General features: G+C 46.0%; 1 protein-coding gene across 8 annotated transcripts in view; it reads left to right on the plus strand.

The window, feature by feature from the left end:
- Positions 1-3191: 3191 nt before the first annotated feature.
- Positions 3192-19008, plus strand: part of LOC133443641 (AP-3 complex subunit beta-2) — a 93889-nt gene continuing 78072 nt past the window's right edge. For 5 of the 8 annotated variants that reach the window (XM_061720729.1, XM_061720730.1, XM_061720732.1 and 2 more), the window contains exons 1-6: positions 3192-3337; positions 14833-14908; positions 15029-15103; positions 17065-17160; positions 17838-17998; positions 18880-18946. In XM_061720729.1, the coding sequence (XP_061576713.1) occupies positions 3231-3337; positions 14833-14908; positions 15029-15103; positions 17065-17160; positions 17838-17998; positions 18880-18946 (582 nt within the window). In that variant the 5' untranslated portion in view covers positions 3192-3230. Of the gene's footprint in view, positions 3338-8372; positions 8651-14832; positions 14909-15028; positions 15104-17064; positions 17161-17837; positions 17999-18879; positions 18947-19008 lie in introns of those variants that run through there. The other 3 variants (XM_061720727.1, XM_061720728.1, XM_061720726.1) reach the window with 2 other exon arrangements.

A 19008-nucleotide genomic window follows, 5' to 3' on the forward strand; every position in this document is an offset into this window, starting at 1 on the left:
CGTCAGTTACATCTCTGCTAACGTCAGTTACGTCTCTGCAAACGTCAGTTACGTCTCTGCTAATGTCACTGCTAACGTCAGTTACGTCTCTGCTAACGTCAGTTACGTCTCTGTAAACGTCAGTTACGTCTCTGCTAACATCAGTTACGTCTCTGCTAACGTCAGTTATGTCTCTGTAAACGTCAGTTACATCTCTGCTAACATCAGTTACGTCTCTGCTAACATCAGTTAAGTCTCTGCTAACGTCAGTTACGTATCTGTAAACGTCAGTTACGTCTCTGCTAACATCAGTTACGTCTCAAACGTCAGTTACGTCTCTGCAAACGTCAGTTACGTCTCTGCTAATGTCAGTTACGCCTCTGCTAACGTCAGTTACGTCTCTGCAAACGTCAGTTACGTCTCTGCCAACGTCAGTTACGCCTCTGTAAACGTCAGTTACATCTCTGCTAACATCAGTTACGTCTCTGCTAACGTCACTGCTAACGTCAGTTACGTCTCTAACGTCAGTTACATCTCTGCTAACGTCAGTTACGTCTCTGCAAACGTCAGTTACGTCTCTGCTAATGTCACTGCTAACGTCAGTTACGTCTCTGCTAACGTCAGTTACGTCTCTGTAAACGTCAGTTACGTCTCTGCTAACATCAGTTACGTCTCTGCTAACGTCAGTTATGTCTCTGTAAACGTCAGTTACATCTCTGCTAACATCAGTTACGTCTCTGCTAACATCAGTTAAGTCTCTGCTAACGTCAGTTACGTATCTGTAAACGTCAGTTACGTCTCTGCTAACATCAGTTACGTCTCAAACGTCAGTTACGTCTCTGCAAACGTCAGTTACGTCTCTGCTAATGTCAGTTACGCCTCTGCTAACGTCAGTTACGTCTCTGCAAACGTCAGTTACGTCTCTGCAAACGTCAGTTACGTCTCTGCTAAAGTCAGTTACGTCTTTGCTAACGTCAGTTACGTCTCTGCTAACGTCAGTTACATCTCTGCTAACGTCAGTTACGTCTCTGCAAACGTCAGTTACGTCGCTGCTAACGTCAGTTACGTCTCTGCTAACGTCAGTTACGTCTCTGCTAACGTCAGTTACATCTCTGCTAACGTCAGTTACGTCTCTGCTAACGTCTGTTACGTCTCTGCTAACGTCAGTTACATCTCTGCTAACGTCAGTTACGTCTCTGCTAACGTCAGTTACTCTCTGCTAACGTCAGTTACGTCTCTGCTAACGTCAGTTACGTCTCTGCTAACGTCAGTTACGTCTCTACAAACGTCAGTTACATCTCTGCTAACGTCAGTTACGTCTCTGCTAACGTCAGTTACTCTCTGCTAACGTCAGTTACATCTCTGCTAACGTCAGTTACGTCTCTGCAAACGTCAGTTACATCTCTGCTAACGTCAGTTACGTCTCTACAAACGTCAGTTACATCTCTGCTAATGTCAGTTACGTCTCTGCTAACGTCAGTTACTCTCTGCTAACGTCAGTTACATCTCTGCTAACGTCAGTTACGTCTCTGCAAACGTCAGTTACGTCTCTGCAAACGTCAGTTACGTCTCTGCTAACGTCAGTTACGTCTCTGCAAACGTCAGTTACGTCTCTGCTAACGTCAGTTACGTCTCTGCAAACGTCAGTTACGTCTCTGCTAACGTCAGTTATGTCTCTGCTAACGTCAGTTACATCTCTGCTAACGTCAGTTACGTCTCTGCTAACGTCTGTTACGTCTCTGCTAACGTCAGTTACGTCTCTGCTAACGTCAGTTACGTCTCTGCTAACGTCAGTTACGTCTCTGCGTTTGCGTGAAAGTTGCAGCAACAACCAGGTATCTGCTCTAACAGGACTTGGTCCACGTAGCTCTTCCGTGGACACGTCTCTAAAAGACAGGTTGTCTCCTCCTCCTCCCATGATGCTTTGCTGCATCCAGATTAATTCTTATCTGAAAATGTCTCTGTCTCCCAGGCTGCGTCCGAAATTGCATCCTTCCACCCTAATGAGCAGCAAAATGAGTGTGCGAGATTTTTGAGAGCGTCCGAAACATTAGTACGTACTCAATAGTATGTACTATCCATACTCAATAGTATGTACTATCCATACTCAATAGTATGTACTATCCATACTCAATAGTATGTACTATCCATACTCAGTAGTATGTACTATCCATACTCAATAGTATGTACTATCCATACTCAATAGAATGTACTATCCATACTCAATAGTATGTACTATCCATACTCAATAGTATGTACTATCCATACTCAATAGAATGTACTATCCATACTCAATAGTATATCTATCCATACTCAATAGTATGTACTATCCATACTCAGTAGTATGTACTATCCATACTCATTCTGGAGAAATGTATTAGTGTGAATTGATGGACACTAGCTGAACAGAAACTTCCCACAATGCAATGCAGCGGTGTTTGGTTGCTAAGTGATACGTATATGTCATAAGTATAATATTAAGTATAATAATATTATTTTATAATACTAATATTATAATATTCGTATATAATAATAATATTATATAATGTAATCTTGTTTCGGCCAGAATAAACGGGAAATAGCGGAGCGGTGCCGCTACTGCTGCTGTGACAGGTTACCATGGTAACAACTAAAAAAAACAGACTTATGGGGTCCTACCCCTTGTTTCTTTTTCAATTCTGCTTGAATACAAAATATAAAATAAATATAATAAATTAAATTAAATTAAATTAAATATAATAAATATATAACAGCAAGCTTTACTTTCTCAAAAAATATACCTGTTATTACATTATAAAAATATTACAGCTCTTCATTGCAATATTACACCTGAGCATTCTAAATAAAGGATATACCAGAGCACTTCTAAATAATATACCTATACAACATTATACAATTATAAAGAATAAATCACGTAAATGACGTAATTATAAGGAATAAATCACGTAAACGACAGTTGCAGCTCGACAATAATTAGCAGAATACAAAATATAAAATAAATATAAATAAATATATAACACTAAAAAAATTTTTTACACTAAAATAATAAGAAATAATCTCCCAACAAGTGATGGGTTTTGCTTTGAAGGTCACGTGACCGGCGCGTCATCATCGCTCCCTCTGACGTCACCGTCATCATCAGCTGCATCCCGGAGATAAACGACGGCTCCTGCAGAACCGGGACCGGGACCAGGACCAGGACCAGGACCAGGACCAGAACCAGGACCAGAGCCAGCACCAGCACCCCCACCATGTCCTCCACCTCCTTCAGCGAGGACAAGAGCTCCTCCGGAGCGGCGGAGACGGAGTTCGGCCACGACCCGGCCAGCGGGGGGATCTTCTCCTCCGACTACAAGAGGTACCGACCTGGTCCTGGTCCTGGCTCAGGGGGGACCAGAACCAGCACCTGAGCGGGTTCTGACCGGGTCTGGATCCGGGTCTGTGATTGTTTCTGCTCTGAGATTTAACGGATTTATCTGCGGGGATTTAAAGCTCTGGGGGGTTGTGACGTCACAGACCCTGGGAGGGGGGGGGGGGGGGGGTTGTGACGTCACAGACCCGGACCTGGGGGACTCGGGCCGGGACTGGTCGCGTCTGTGACGTCACAGACTCGGACGGGCAGCAGGGCTGGAGACTTTCAGCACCACCATGCTGGACAGCGACACCGCGCATGCGCACACGTCACTGAGCACGAGGCTGATGAATGAATGAATGAATGAATGGTTTATTTTTTTTATTTTAATTTTTAATTTTTTTGGCACTTTTAGATTCTCCGAATGGAAAGTGCATAATAAATTAAATGTATTATTATTATTATTATTATTATTATTATTATTATTATTATTATTATTATTATTATTATTATTATTTCGGACAGAATACATTGAGACATTTACATTCATTTCACAAATAAAATAAAAGGTACGGTAAATAGAAATGTCCGAAAAAGGAGTAGGCTGAAGCCGAGGGTTTATTATCGCCTATTATTATATTATATCCTGGGCACAATATGGCATCCGGTGGTGGTAATACACAAATAAGAAAAGAAATATATAGCGGGTGACGGATGACGAGCTAACGTCTTCACCAGGGTCGTTTCTGCGGTTAAAGGAACGACGGGTTCATGTTTCTTCCAGGAATAAGATAATAATTCCTTCATTAGGAGGGGAGACGTTTCTGAGAATAATAGTATAATAGTAACTATATAAACGCTATCTGTATTTACAGCATGTAAACATACGTCAATGAATGAATGAATGAATGAATTTATTTCAAACATGTTTATAAAAAATAAAAATAAACAGTAACATCTTCATTTGCACAAAGGTTCTAAAAAGGAGTAGGAAGAAGTTTACACTTTTTCCTAGTTCCTCCCCCTTTATAACTCTATGAATTTACATTATTGCTATTATTATATCTACACAATATCCATATAAATATAATCTATATAAATACTACGTAAACATGCCTATTACTACATAATTATCTATATAAGTATTTGCAAAATATAAATATTACATAAATATTATATCAATATATAGAAAATACAAATATTATATAAATCTATATAAATATACACTATATAAACTACATAAATATCCCTATAAATATACATATATATATATATATATATATATATATATATATATATATATATATATATATATATATATACATATATATATATACATATATATATATATATAGAACCAGTATGTGCTACATACATAATAAATATATAACATATATTACATAATTATAACTATCCCTCTCAACATATAATATATACTACATAAACATCCACATAAATATGTAAACATATCTTAAGCAAGTATAATTTACCATTTTTCCCTATTTTATTTGTTTCTCACACTCCTCGTTAACACATTTCCTCTTCCATTTACCTGTTTATAAATGATTCTTTGTATCTCTTTTTAAACAGATTTATGTTAGGACTTTGTTTCATTTCCTGCTCCAAACTGTTCAGAGTCTCCACGGCTGCACATTGTTGTTCCTACTTTATGTTTGATATGATGATATTAACAACACAACTATAAACTCTACTTGAACATACATTTTTTGTTATTTTTTATTATATATCACTACATATACTACATATACATATACTACATATACATGTAGCATATTTTACATAAACATATTTTACATTTTTCAAGTAACAAAATAACATATTTGAACCATTTTTCAGATTTTCAGATTCTTTTTATATAGCGATATTGACAGATATTGTCTGAAAAATGGTTCAAATATGTTACTTTGTTATTTGAAAAAATTAAAATATGTTTTGTTGATGAGAAAATATGTTTCTCTATTTTTCTTATTTTTGTGAGGGGGATATATATTGTTTTTCGGCACTACCTTGTTCTCTATAGCTGATATAACATGAATTACTCCTATGTGGGATCAATAAAGTTCTTATTTTTCCCATCTGAGAAAATTAAATATATTATATTTGGTGCCTAACTGTTTCCCAAGTATATTAGTGCGTGTGTGGATGAATAAATGAGATGTAAAACGTACATTTCTTTGTAGAAAGGCGCTTTATGAAAATAAGTCCATTTACTTGTATTAGTTTACAGTCTTGAACATCCAATATGGCGGCGTTGTTGACGTACGGCTCAGCGCTCGATGGGGTTTAGGGTGGAGATTGGAATTCAGCCACAGTCGCGCGTCTACACTGTCACGGGCGTGACTTTGATTGACAGCTCATGAATCAATCAGATTGCATGGAGAATAACAGAAAACACGCTGATTGGCCACGGAGGAGAGTCTTTGAGTAACCAATTAGAGACCAGCATGAAGTCACATGGAAGAAAAGTTTAAGAACATACAATACACACTCATTTGGCCATTGAAACCTATGAATTTCAGTCTGCACAGAAAACAACTCTGAATTAACCCAGTATGGGATGGGAAGGCTGGAAAAATGAAGTCAGACACATTTTATGAGTGCACAGATGTGATAATTACTTTTTATTACGTAATTTATGTGTACTGTGTCTATATATATAGATATGTATATATATATATATATATATATATATATATATATATATATATATATATATATATATATATATATATATATATATATATATATATTTATTTATTTATTTATTTATTTATTTATTTATTTATTTTATTTTATTTTTTTCATCTTTAATTTTAATGGGGGCGGCGCCCTAGCGCCCCCTATTGACAAGCCGCCACTGTTAACAACGTTGTTCTGGAGTTCTACTGGGACCTGAACTGGTCCAAACTGCACCTGTAGAACCTCCTGGTGGCTGCAGGAGGAACTACACCTCCAGCCTCCACCAGCAGGGGGCGGTGGTTGAACTGGTTAAACTGGTTTAACCAATCAGCTGATTGCTGGATACACAATGGATTCCTACAAATACTGGAAACCGTTGTGTTTGGCGATCCTGTCTGTCGAGGACGTTGAAGATGCTTCATAATTGGATTTATGATAGCAGGATTTCTCCTGATAGGAGGAGGGGGATTCCTGGTCTACCGACAAACGCGTAAGTGGTCGACAGCTGTTTTGGCTCTTTCAGAGCTGCCGGACGTGGCTGAAGGGATAAGCAAGGCGATCAATGCTCAGACTTTAATGTTGGGGGAGCAAAGCCGTAAACTGGATGTGATTCTCGAACAGAATCGCAGGCTGGCGGCGTCTTTGAGCTCATTGGCAAGATGGAGAAGACCTTGGAGAAGTTGGAAGCTCGGCTTGGCGGGAAGTGATCACAAATTCATCTGATTGGAGCCGCCATTGATGAACCAGAGACTTAAGGCAGAAGGGAAATTACTGAGACTGCCTGTTTTTACAATATAATTGTTGATTCTATAATCTGGCCTTGACAGGGCGGTTTTGGCCGATCGCTCTGGTCACAATCTTCCTGGTGGAATGTAAACAAGGTGACTCTGCCCCCACTAACCCTCCCCTCTCAGGAACATCTGTGGACTGTTTCAGAACTGTACCGAGCCGCCTGATAACATCAAGGACATTGGCTGAGAGCAGCTCTGAGCAAAGTTCACGGACTTATCGCTACACACACACTTACTGATAACCACACCTCCCTCAACTCAACGCCTTCCTCGGCCCCCCCTCTTATCAGCCCCCCCAACAGTCTCCGGGTTTCGAGCGCCACGATATATATATTTTCAGTTTTGGAAAATATATATCAGTTTCTTCGCCCGAACCGTAACGTGCACCCAGGTGTGTTATACATCAAAATGTGCGTCTCCGTCCTGCAACGACGCTCATTACTTTTCTCAGTCAAAAGCGTTACCGTGGCGACGCTAGACGCCAAAAAGCGCGCCCCTCCTTCATCTGATTGGTCCATATTTGATAGTTCCTACTTTCTGCCATAACTTTTGAATGGTTTGACATAAAGACTCGTGGGTGGTGTCATCAGACTCGGTATTGAGTCCTTGACCTTTATTGGTGAAAATTGCACGTGCAAGGGCCCGTTCATCGCTGCTTGCAGCTTTAATTATTAGAATTAGAATTGGTAATAATAACTGGTTGAACTGGTTGAACTGGTTTCTGTTTAAACATGATGGACAGGAGCCCTGACTCCGCCCCCTGGCTGCCGTTTCCGTGGAAACAGGTGAGTCAGGGTTAGGGAGGGTTAGGTTAGGGTGCTGCCATGACTCAGCAGCTCGGAGACGTTTCCTGTCCTGGTCCAGGTCTGGTTCTGGAGGGGTTCTGTTCCAGTTCCCAGTTCCTCTGAGAGCCCTGCTGATGTCTGTCCCTGCTGGCCTTGTGTTCCGGGGGGAGTGGGGGGGGAGGGAGGGTCCTCATCACGACACTAACAAGAACGCTGAGTCATGGTAAAGCAGTGAGAGTGTTTGAGAGAGAGAGTGTGTGTGTATGTATAGGTGTGTGTGTGTGTGTGTGAGTGTGTGTGTGTGCACACGTCACTGGTGGGCGGAGCCTCGGCTCTAAGCCCCGCCCCCCCTGACAGCATCCATCTACAGCTGCTTCAGAGGACGAGAGGCGAGTCAGCAGAAACACGGAGAACTGAGCTCTGGACCAGGACCTGGATTAGGACCAGGACCAGGACCAAGACTAGAACCAGGACCTGGATTAGGACCAGGACCAGGACCAGGACCAGGGCCAAGACCAGGACCAGGACTAGAACCAGGACCAGGACCAGGACCAGGACCAGGACCAGGACCAGGACCAGGACCAGGACCAGGATGTTTCCCCCCCGGATGGTTCCTACCTAGACCGGTTCCTCCTCAGAGACTTGCAGCCGGTCCACAGTCCTGTCCAGGACCCTGCAGGACCAGTTCTAGACCAGGACCGGGACCAGGACCAGTTCTAGACCAGGACCAGGTCCAGGACCGGGACCAGGACCAGGACCAGAACCATGCAGAAGCTGCTGCAGCTGCCGGTCAACGCCGTCAACATGGTGAAGACGGTCCAGAACCAGATCCAGGTCCAGGAGGAGGACAAGAGTCCGGTCCTGACCCCCGATGGGGGGCAGCAGACCTGGTACAACGCCCTGCAGCCCGACGAGCTGCGCCACCTGCGCCCCGCCGGGGGGGGCCCGGGTCCGGGACCAGGACCAGGACCAGGAGACCAGGACGAGCGAGCAGCTCTGGAGGAAACTGGAGGAGGGGGAGGATTCCAGACCCAACCGCTACGGTAGGACCCCAGACCCCCTGGACCGGTCCAGACCTGCAGGTCCAGATCCAGGCCTGCAGGTCCAGATCCAGACCTGCAGGTCCAGATCCAGACCTGCAGGTCCAGATCCAGACCTGCAGGTCCAGACCTGCAGGGTCTTTATGGACCACTAGGGTCCAGACCTGAGCAGGTGTGTGTAACGAGACCCGGCTGCACCTGAATAATTCAGGATCTTGTAGCTCAGGTTCAGGTCGCTGGTGTCGAGTGACTCTGAGGCCACGTTTCCACAGAGTATTTACAAAAACGGATATTTCCCTCTACGTTTATAAAAATCCCATAATTTCCAGGGACCTGCATAAATATCTGTTAAGGTGCTATGAGCAGCCAAACCTACAGGGGGCAGTGTAACGAGAAGATAAAGTCATGCTAGCCAATCAGAATCCTGGAAAAAAACATCAACAAATGACACCAGTAACTTCCAGTTACTTCCAAGATGAACCAGAGTCTTTGGTTTGGAGTGACAGAGAAGTGGAGTTACTTCTCAAAATTTTGACCTTTTGCTCAACATTCCGACTTTTTTCTCGATTTTTTTCTAAAAAATGTAACTCTTCTCAAAATTTGGACTTTTGTCTCAATATTTCAACTTTCTTCTCCAAATTTAGACTTTTTTCTAAAAATCTCGACTTTTTTCTCGACTTTTTTCTCAAAATTTTGACTTTTTTCTCAAATTTTCCGACTTTCTTCGCGACATTTCAACTTTTTTCTTAAAATTTCGACTTTTTTCTCGACTTTTTTCTCAAAATTTTGACTTTTTTCTCAAATTTTCCGACTTTCTTCGCGACATTTCAACTTTTTTCCTCAAAATTTTGACTTTTTTCTCAACTTTTTTCTCAAAATTTTGACTTTTTTCTCCAAATTTCGACTCTTTTCTCCAAATTTCAACTTTCTTCTCGACATTTGGACTTTTTTCTCGACATTTCATCTTCTTTCTCCAAATTTCTCCAAATTTCTCAAAAACTGATATTTCCCCCTCTACGTTTTGAAAAATACCCTTGTTTCCAGGAACCTGCATAAATACTGTTAAGGTGCTATGAGCAGCCAAACCGCAGGGGGCAGTGTAACGAGAAGATAAAGTCATGCTATTATCCAAATCAGTTCATAAGTCCGCTCGTGGTATAGTGAGTTTTTATTCAGCCGGCGGTGAGCACGTCTACACAGACCAGGGTCTGGTTGAAATGCTGACCCAGATTGATTTGGCCACAGGGTTTTTATACAAAAGTTCAATCAACAAAGACAGGAATAAACAAGCCAAGTGAGAGACAGTCAGAGGTGTGATCTTTCAGTTTTGGGACTACCCCTGAGGAGTCAGGAAGTCCATATATGGTCCTCGTCTCTGCAGGGGCTGGAAGTCAAAGCCACTCCCACGGTGCCTGTCTCGGCAGGGATGCAAGACGCCGGAACTTGTGTGACAATAGGTCAAGCGGGGGTATGAGGCTGGGGCAACCTGCAAGGCGTCGTTGCCCCTGCAGGGGCCACGTGCTGTCACAATGCTTCATCACTAGCCAATCAGAATCCTGGAAAAAAACATCAACAAATGACACGTGTGAAGCCTGAATAATATGGTTCCGCGTTAAATCGACGGCGTAGCCTACGTACGGTGCGCGTCGCCGCGTAGCCTACGCCGTAGCTCTGCGTTGGTGTAACACGGAAACATAAATCAGCCTGGACTGCCAGTTACTTCCAAGACGGAACGAGAGTCTTTGGTTTGGAGTGACAGAGAAGTGGAGTTACTTTTAAGTGTGACGTTAGAATATAAAACAGGTAAAATACAAGAAAATATTGACGGTTACAAACTAATTGTAAACACAGGTCGCACACATGACCAGAGGTGGGTAGTAACGAGTTCCATTTACTCCGTTACATTTACTTGAGTAAGTTTTGGGAAATGTTGTACTTTTAGGAGTAGTTTTGAATCACTATACTTTTTACTTTTACTTGAGTAGATTTGTGAAGGAGAAACTGTTCCTCTTACTCCGCTACATTAGGCTACGTTGAGCTGTTACTTTTCTTTTATCCCTTTTATCCACGTACGCGTCAATCTCATGACATCACTGAGTGATTCTTTGGTAAAAATGTTTGTTTTTGCATGTTTTGTTACATTTACACAGAATCAAACACACACAGAGTTTCTATGAGTTCATGTTTGTTCTAGTTCTGCTGGTTAAAAAAGACAAGTACAAAGGCTGGAAATTTTGTGCTACTTGAGCTTAATTTATTTATTTTTCTGTTATTTTATTTATTTTATTATCTATTACAGTACTTGAATTTACTTTAAGATTATTCTAATTTAAAGGAGCATGAGGCCGGAATGTGGCAAGATTTATGAAAAAAATCTGTATACATTTTAAGTTTTCTAGTAATAATGTCAGATGAAGCGTTCCAAACCCAAAAGAATGTTTCCTCTAGTGTATCTCTCCTTTGCCTTGAACAGGCTGTTGCTGCAAAATGTGCTGCAATTCTGTCCCGAATTTCCCGCGCTGTCCTGTGGATGTGACGTCACATGACGCTGCATGTGCGTTCTCCCCGTTCTCCCGTGCCGGCTTCACTGTTGGCTGCAGTACCCCCGACGGCCGTCGTGGTGAAGGGTGGCGCTAGAGAGTCTCATTTCTTAAAAGGAGCCTCATGCTCCTTTAAGCTATTTTTTATTTTTTATTAATTTTAATTTATTTTATTATTTTATTGATTTAATTTGCCTGAAGATGATTATTTTGTACTTTTGTCTGTTTGAATGGTTGTGTTAAAAAAATAAATCAGACGTTACTCAACAGTTACTCAGTACTTGAGTAGTTTTTTCAGCAAGTACTTTTTTACGTTTACTCAAGTAATTATTTGGATGACTACTTTTTACTTCTACTTGAGTCATATTATTCTGAAGTAACAGTACTTTTACTTGAGTACAATTTTTGGCTCCTCTGCCAGCTCTGCTCATGACGCTGGTGACGTTTCTGTCTCATAATGTGACGTTCTGAAGCCTAAATGTCCGTTTCTCTCCGTTTACAAGCAAACCTGAAGACGGAGGTTTTAAAAATCTCCACTTTGGCCGGAGTTTCCAGAAATGATGGTTTTTGGAGACTTTGAGCTTCGTTTTCGTGTAAACGAACGACCAAAACGCAGGAAAACACCACCGTTTCTGATACGTGGAAACGGGGCCTGAGATCCAGTTCAGGAACCTGGTTCAAACATTCAGGTTTGAAATGTTTCCTCCAGCTTCCAGAACCGGTTCTGGTGTCCTGGTCCGAGGCCCGGCGAAACCAGACCCTCTCAGGGCTACTAATAGTTCTGTTAATTATTCAGAGGGTGATTTCTGATCCTCAGTTTCCTTTCCCAGCATGCACCAGCAGCTGTTTCCACCAGGGCTAGCTGGAACCAGGTCTAGCTAGAACCAGGTGTAGCTAGAACCAGGTCTAGCTAGAACCAGGTCTAGCTGGAACCAGGTCTAGCTAGAACCAGGTCTAGCTAGAACCAGGTCTAGCTGGAACCAGGTCTAGCTAGAACCAGGTCTAGCTGGAACCAGGTCTAGCTGGAACCAGGTCTAGCTAGAACCAGGTCTAGCTGGAACCAGGTCTAGCTAGAACCAGGTCTAGCTAGAACCAGGTCTAGCAGTCAGTAGAGGATTTGCAGGTTCAGGATTGGCCAGTTCTTGAACTTCTTCAAGTCTTTTCACAGGACAAGCTAATGTAGCATATTTACAGGACAAGCTAATATAGCATATTTACAGGACAAGCTAATGTAGCATATTTACATGACATGCTAATGTAGCATATTTACACGACCCGCTAACATTAACAAGATTGTATCTCGGGCGGGGGGCTGTGGCTAGGGCGTCTCCGGTTTTCCTGGGGGGGCTGGGCTGTGGGCTTGGGGGTCCAGCTCGAAGGGCCCGGCCCTGCCTGGGGGGGGGTGGCTGTCTGCGCTGGGGGGTCATTGCTGCCTTGGTCCTCCGTCGCTGGGCGGGGGCCGCGTGCCCCTGCGTCTGTGGGGACTCCGTGACCTTTGGGGTGTCCGCCGGGGTGGCCTCGGGGGGGGTGTGGCCGGGTCCGGGGATCGGGCCTCCCCTGGCCGGGGGGTGCGCGGGCGGGTGCGGCGGCGGGGTGGCACCATTCCCAGGTGTCTATGTCTTATGTTGTCAGTATGAATGGGGGGATGTTGGACCGTTTCCCCCTCCGTCTGGGGGCTCCGGCGGCGCTGGGGGCGCCCGTGGAGGTACGGTGGGGCCGTGGCCTTCTCGGAGGGCCGGCCCCCGTCAACTGGATGGCCGGTGGGGGAGCGTGGGCGTCCTTCTGGGGCCGGCTCTGCTGGTCCTGCCTCCTGGCTTCGGCCTCCGCTCCCCCTCCTTCCCCCCCTACATGATTCATACGCACATAGGCGAAGGGCGGGGGGTCCTGGGCGTGGGGAGCATTGTCCCGCGTGGCCCGGCACTCCCCGCCTCACGGTTTTAACAGCACTGTAGACACTGGGGGGGGTTCATTGTCAACTTGATACCCTTTCCTTCCCCTCCATGTTTTTATGGCATTAATCACATGCACTCAACATCAGGGTTGGGAGGGGGGCCCACATCACCAGCGTCCCCTCGCCGGCCTGGGATAGGTGGGTCGCAATGCCCGGGACTGGCGGGGCTCGCCGCGCAGCCTGGGGTGCCTTCTGGCGGTGCTGGACCCCCCCGGGGAGGGGGAAACGGTGCTGGACCCCCCGGGGAGGGAAATGGTGCTGGACCCCACCGGGGAGGGGGAAATGGTGCATGAATGTGCGTCTTCGGCGGTGAGAATGCGGTATGAAAGGGTCCTGCCATGGAGGGTGAGGGCCTCCTGGCCACGTGTCCGGCCCGGACGGGGTGGCCGGGGATTGCCTGGGTTGCGGTCCGCCGCCGCGGGATCCCTGGCAGCTTCTCCCCGTTTCGTGGGGGGCCTCGCTGGCGGCGGGTTGCCTCCCTCCTACTTCTCCCCTCTGTGGGGTTGCTGGTGGCCTGGATTCCGGGTTCCTCCTGGTCGGCCCCTGGTCTCGCGGGTGGCGGGGTTGCTCCCCCCCCTCCCCCACTATAGATACACTTCAGGTGGAGCTTTGTTTGGTTTATTACACACACACACACACACACACACACACACACACACACACACACACACACACACACACACACACACACACACACACACACACACACACACACACACACATACACACACACACACACACACACACACACACACACACACATAGCCACACAGACATACACACGCACGTATACATATACATACACACTGGCTTGTTCACCTGCATGCTTGCTCTGTAGTTTTTGGGGTTAGTTAGCGGTAGCTTACTAGCTCAGATTTGGGTCGATTGCTGCTCGTGTTTTGGTCGGTTCCGTGTCGGTTTTGTGTTTCGTTTGTGGTTTTTGTTGCAGATTTCCAGTGCTTGACGTGAGGCCTCCGTGTGTTCCTGCTTCCTGGACTGGCAGTGGATGTCACTGCAATTTGCAATTTATGCCATTTCTTCAGCCGCTTCTTCGTCTGAACCGTAACGTGCACCCAGGTGTGTTATACATCAAAATGTGCGTCTCGATCCTGCGACTATGCGCATTACTTTTCTCAGTCAAAAGCGTTACCGTGGCGACGATAGACGCCAAAAAGCGCGCCCACCCGTCATCTGATTGGCACATATTTGATAGTTCCTACTTTCTGCCATAACTTTTGAATGGTTTGACATAAAGACTCGTGGCTGGCATCATCGGACTCGGTTTTGAGTCCTTGAACATAATTGCTGCAAATTAGCCCCATCCCTTCTTCTGAGTGGGCGATATTTGATAGTTCCTGTTTTCTGCAATAACTTTTGAATGGTTTGACATAAAAAGTCATGGGTGGTGTCACCGGACTTAGTTTTGGGTCCTTGACCATAATTGGTGAAAATTGCACGCGCGACAGCCCGTTCATCGCTGCTTGCAGCTTTAATTCTCTTTAGTCTCTCTAGTCTCTGTCGTCTCTATAGTCTCTTTAGTCTCTGTCTCTTTGGTCTCTTTAGTCTGTTTAGTCTCTCTAGTCTCTGTCGTCTCTCTAGTCTCTGTCGTCTCTGTCGTCTCTGTCGTCTCTCTAGTCTCTGTCGTCTCTGTCGTCTCTGTCGTTCCGTCTTCTGACCAAACGTCTCGTCCTCAGACACGACGACCTGAAGGAGATGCTGGACAGCAACAAAGACTCCCTGAAGCTGGAGGCCATGAAGAGGATCGTCGCCGTGAGTAACCGCCGTGGTGATTATGGGATGTAGCCTGTGGTGTCCTGACGTGTCCCGGGGGGACGGGGGGACGGGGTGGTCCTGGTGTCCTAACATGTCCCGGGGGGACGGGGTCTGCAGATGATCGCCAGAGGGAAGAACGCCTCGGACCTGTTCCCAGCCGTGGTGAAAAACGTCGCCTGCAAAAACATCGAGGTTCGTTTCACCAACAACAAACTGAACAACTTTACATGTGTTTGTCTTTTAGTTTAGTGCCTGAAGTTTATTTTTATATTTAATGTTTCATCATATGGTTTAACTTGTATTGATTATTAATCAGAATCAGAATCAGAATCATGTTTATTTGGCCAAGTCAGGTCAGACAAGACATGGAATTAGTTGTTTTTTTTTTTTTGTTTTTTTTTGTCTGCATATGGTTAATAGCATGTTGGTAAGAACATAAGGATCCCTTTCACTCCTCCGAAACTCTACAATCATGGAATTGATTAACTGGTCTCTCAGCACAATTGACCAAATATTTGCGACGAGAAATCAGGGGGTAAGGGAGCCCTCCTGCCCCGATGGGACATTTTTTGCTGGATATACAATGGATTCCTACAAATACTGGAAACCGTTGTGTTTGGCGATTCTGTCTGTCGAGGACGTTGAAGATGCTTCATAATTGGATTTATGATAGCAGGATTTCTCTTGATCGGAGGAGGGGGATTCCTGGTCTACCGACAAACGCGTAAGTCGTCGACAGCTGTTCTGGCTCTTTCAGAGCTGCCGGACGTGGCTGAAGGGACAAGCAAGACGATCAACGCTCAGACTTTAACGTTGGGGGAGCAAAGCCGTAAGCTGGATGCGATTCTTGAACAGAATCTCAGGCTGGCGGCGTCTTTGAGCTCATTGGCAAGATGGATAAGACCTTGGAGAAGTTGGAAGCTCGGCTTGGCGGAAATTTATCACAAATTCGTCTGATTGGAGTCGCCATTGATGAACCAGAGAGATTCTATAATCTGGCCTTGTCAGAGCGGTCTTGGGCCGATCGCTCTTGTCACAATCTCCCTGGTGGAATGTAAAGAAGGTGACTCTGCCCCCACTAACCCTCCCCTCTCAGGAACATCTGTGGACTGTTTTCAGAACTGTACCGAGCCGCCTGATAACATCAAGGACATTGGCTGAGAGCAGCTCTGGGGCGAAGTTCACGTACTCATCGCTACACACACACTTGCTGATAACCACACCTCCCTCATCTCAACGCCTTCCTCGCCCCCCCCCCCCCCCCCCTCTACAGTCTCTGGGTTTCGAGTGCCACGAAGTCGCGAAGTCGAAGCCACCCCCACACCCACATTCAAGTCTTGTGATGATGTCTGTTTGCTTTGTGTGCTGAGGTGGTTTTTTTTGCACCTTGACACTGTGTATTATACAATTCCATCGTGTCCGGTGTATCCGAAGTCAAAAACAATTTTCTAAACTGACTTGAAACTGACTTGATTCTGATTCTGATATACTGTATACATACATACATACATACATATATACATATACATACATACATACATACATACATACATACATACATACATACATACATACATACATATATACATATACATACATACATACATACATACATGCATGCATGCATGCATGCATGCATGCATGCATGCATGCATGCATGCATGCATGCATACATACATACATACATACATACATACATACATACATACATACATACATACATACATACATACATACATACATACATACATACATACATACATGCATACATACACATATATACTTTTTTTTTGCAAGACGTGGAATTTGACTCGGTTATTTTCACTCACTGTACAGTTAAATAGGAAAATGACAGCTCTTATTAACATATATACAATTTTAAAAATTAATCATTATTATAAAATTCTTTGTTTTTATTCATCATTTATTTTGTATTGTTACTAAATATAATAAATCAAAATATAAGTTATGATTGATTTTTACTGAATACATTTTTTTACTATTATTATTTTTTGTTATTGTGAAAAGTGAAAGTGGAAATTTGATATAAAATTTTTACAAATCATTTCTGAAATTGCTTCTTGTTGAATTTTTAGTCCATTGGATTTTTATTAAATTAAATGTCTGCTGTTTCACTGGTTGGTCTCCTGCAGGTGAAGAAGCTGGTCTACGTTTACCTGGTCAGGTACGCCGAGGAGCAGCAGGACCTGGCGCTGCTCTCCATCTCCACCTTCCAGCGAGGGCTGAAGGTACGACGACCGCAGCGCCCCCCGCAGGCCGTCTCCTGAACCCGGGTCCTGGACCCGGGTCCAGGTCCTGAACCCAGGTCCAGGTCCTAAACCCGGGTCCAGGACGTGAAGGCCGTCTCCTGAACCCGGGTCCTGGACCCGGGTCCAGGTCCTGAACAATTCTACTTCACAATGTCTTCATTCAGTGCTTATCCATAACTTTGCACGGTTTTCAAAAAGTATTTAATTTAAGGCTATGCTTAAATAACAAATAAAATGAAATAAAATGATGAGAAAAGAGGCAAAATAATAGAAAGCACAAGTATGGTGCAGGTACGGCCCCCCAGGGTGCAGGTACGGCCCCCCTGGGGGCAGCAGGTGCAAGTACGACCCCCTGGGGGCAGCAGGGTGCAGGTACGGCCCCCTGGGGGCAGCAGGTGCAGGTACGGCCTCCTGGGGGCAGCAGGTGCAGGTACGGCCCCCTGGGGGCAGCAGGGTGCAGGTACGGCCCCCTGGGGGCAGCAGGTGCAGGTACGGCCCCCTGGGGGCAGCAGGTGCAGGTACGGCCCCCTGGGGGCAGCAGGTACGGCCCCCCGGGGGCAGCAGGGTGCAGGTACGGCCCCCTGGGGGCAGCAGGTGCAGGTACGGCCCCCTGGGGGCCGCAGGTGCAGGCTAACCTCTCATTGGTCGGTTTGCAGGATCCCAACCAGCTGATCCGCGCCAGCGCCCTGAGGGTTCTGTCCAGCATCCGCGTCACCATCATCGTCCCCATCATGATGCTCGCCATCAAGGAGGCGGCGTCGGACATGTCGCCCTACGTCAGGAAGACGGCGGCGCACGCCATCCCCAAGCTGTACAGGTACGCTAGCTAGCCTCACCTCACCTGTACAGGTACGCTAGCCCCGCCCCCTCACCTGTACAGGTACGCTAGCCCCGCCCACCTGTACAGGTACGCTAGCTAGGACCACCTCACCTGTACAGGTACGCTAGCCCCAAGCTGTACAGGTACGCTAGCCCCGACCACCTGTACAGGTACGCTAGCCCCGCCCCCTCACCTGTACAGGTACGCTAGCTAGCCCCACCTCACCTGTACAGGTACGCTAGCTAGCCCCGCCCACCTATACAGGTACGCCATCCCCAAGCTGTACAGGTACGCTAGCTAGCCCCGCCCATCTATACAGGTACGCCATCCCCAAGCTGTACAGGTACGCTAGGTAGCCCCGCCCACCTGTACAGGTACGCTAGCTAGCCCCCTCACCTGTACAGGTACGCTAGCTAGGACCACCTGTACAGGTACGCTAGCTAGCCCCGCCCACCTGTACAGGTACGCTAGCCCCGCCCACCTGTACAGGTACGCTAGCTAGCCCCCTCACCTGTACAGGTACGCTAGCCCCGCCCACCTGTACAGGTACGCTAGCTAGCCCCGCCCACCTGTACAGGTACGCTAGCCCCGCCCACCTGTACAGGTACGCTAGCTAGCCCCGCCCACCTGTACAGGTACGCTAGCCCCACCCCCTCACCTGTACAGGTACGCTAGCTAGCCCCGCCCACCTGTACAGGTACGCTAGCCCCGCCCACCGGTACAGGTACGCTAGCCCCGCCCCCTCACCTGTACAGGTACGCTAGCTAGGACCACCTCACCTGTCCAGGTGTGTTAGCCAGGTGTTAGCCAGGTGTTAGCCAGGTGTTAGCTAGCTCCCGGTGGTTCCTGCAGCTGATTGGTTCTCTCTCTCTCCCCAGTCTGGACCCGGAGCAGAAGGACCAGCTCATCGAAGTCATCGAGAAGCTGCTGGCCGACAAGACCACGGTGGGTTCCAGGTCTGGGGGGGGGGTCCAGGACCAGGTCCAGGACCAGGTCCAGGACCAGGA

The sequence above is a fragment of the Cololabis saira genome, chromosome 5, assembly GCF_033807715.1.
Source record: "Cololabis saira isolate AMF1-May2022 chromosome 5, fColSai1.1, whole genome shotgun sequence".
In the NCBI taxonomy this organism is placed as follows: domain Eukaryota; kingdom Metazoa; phylum Chordata; class Actinopteri; order Beloniformes; family Belonidae; genus Cololabis; species Cololabis saira.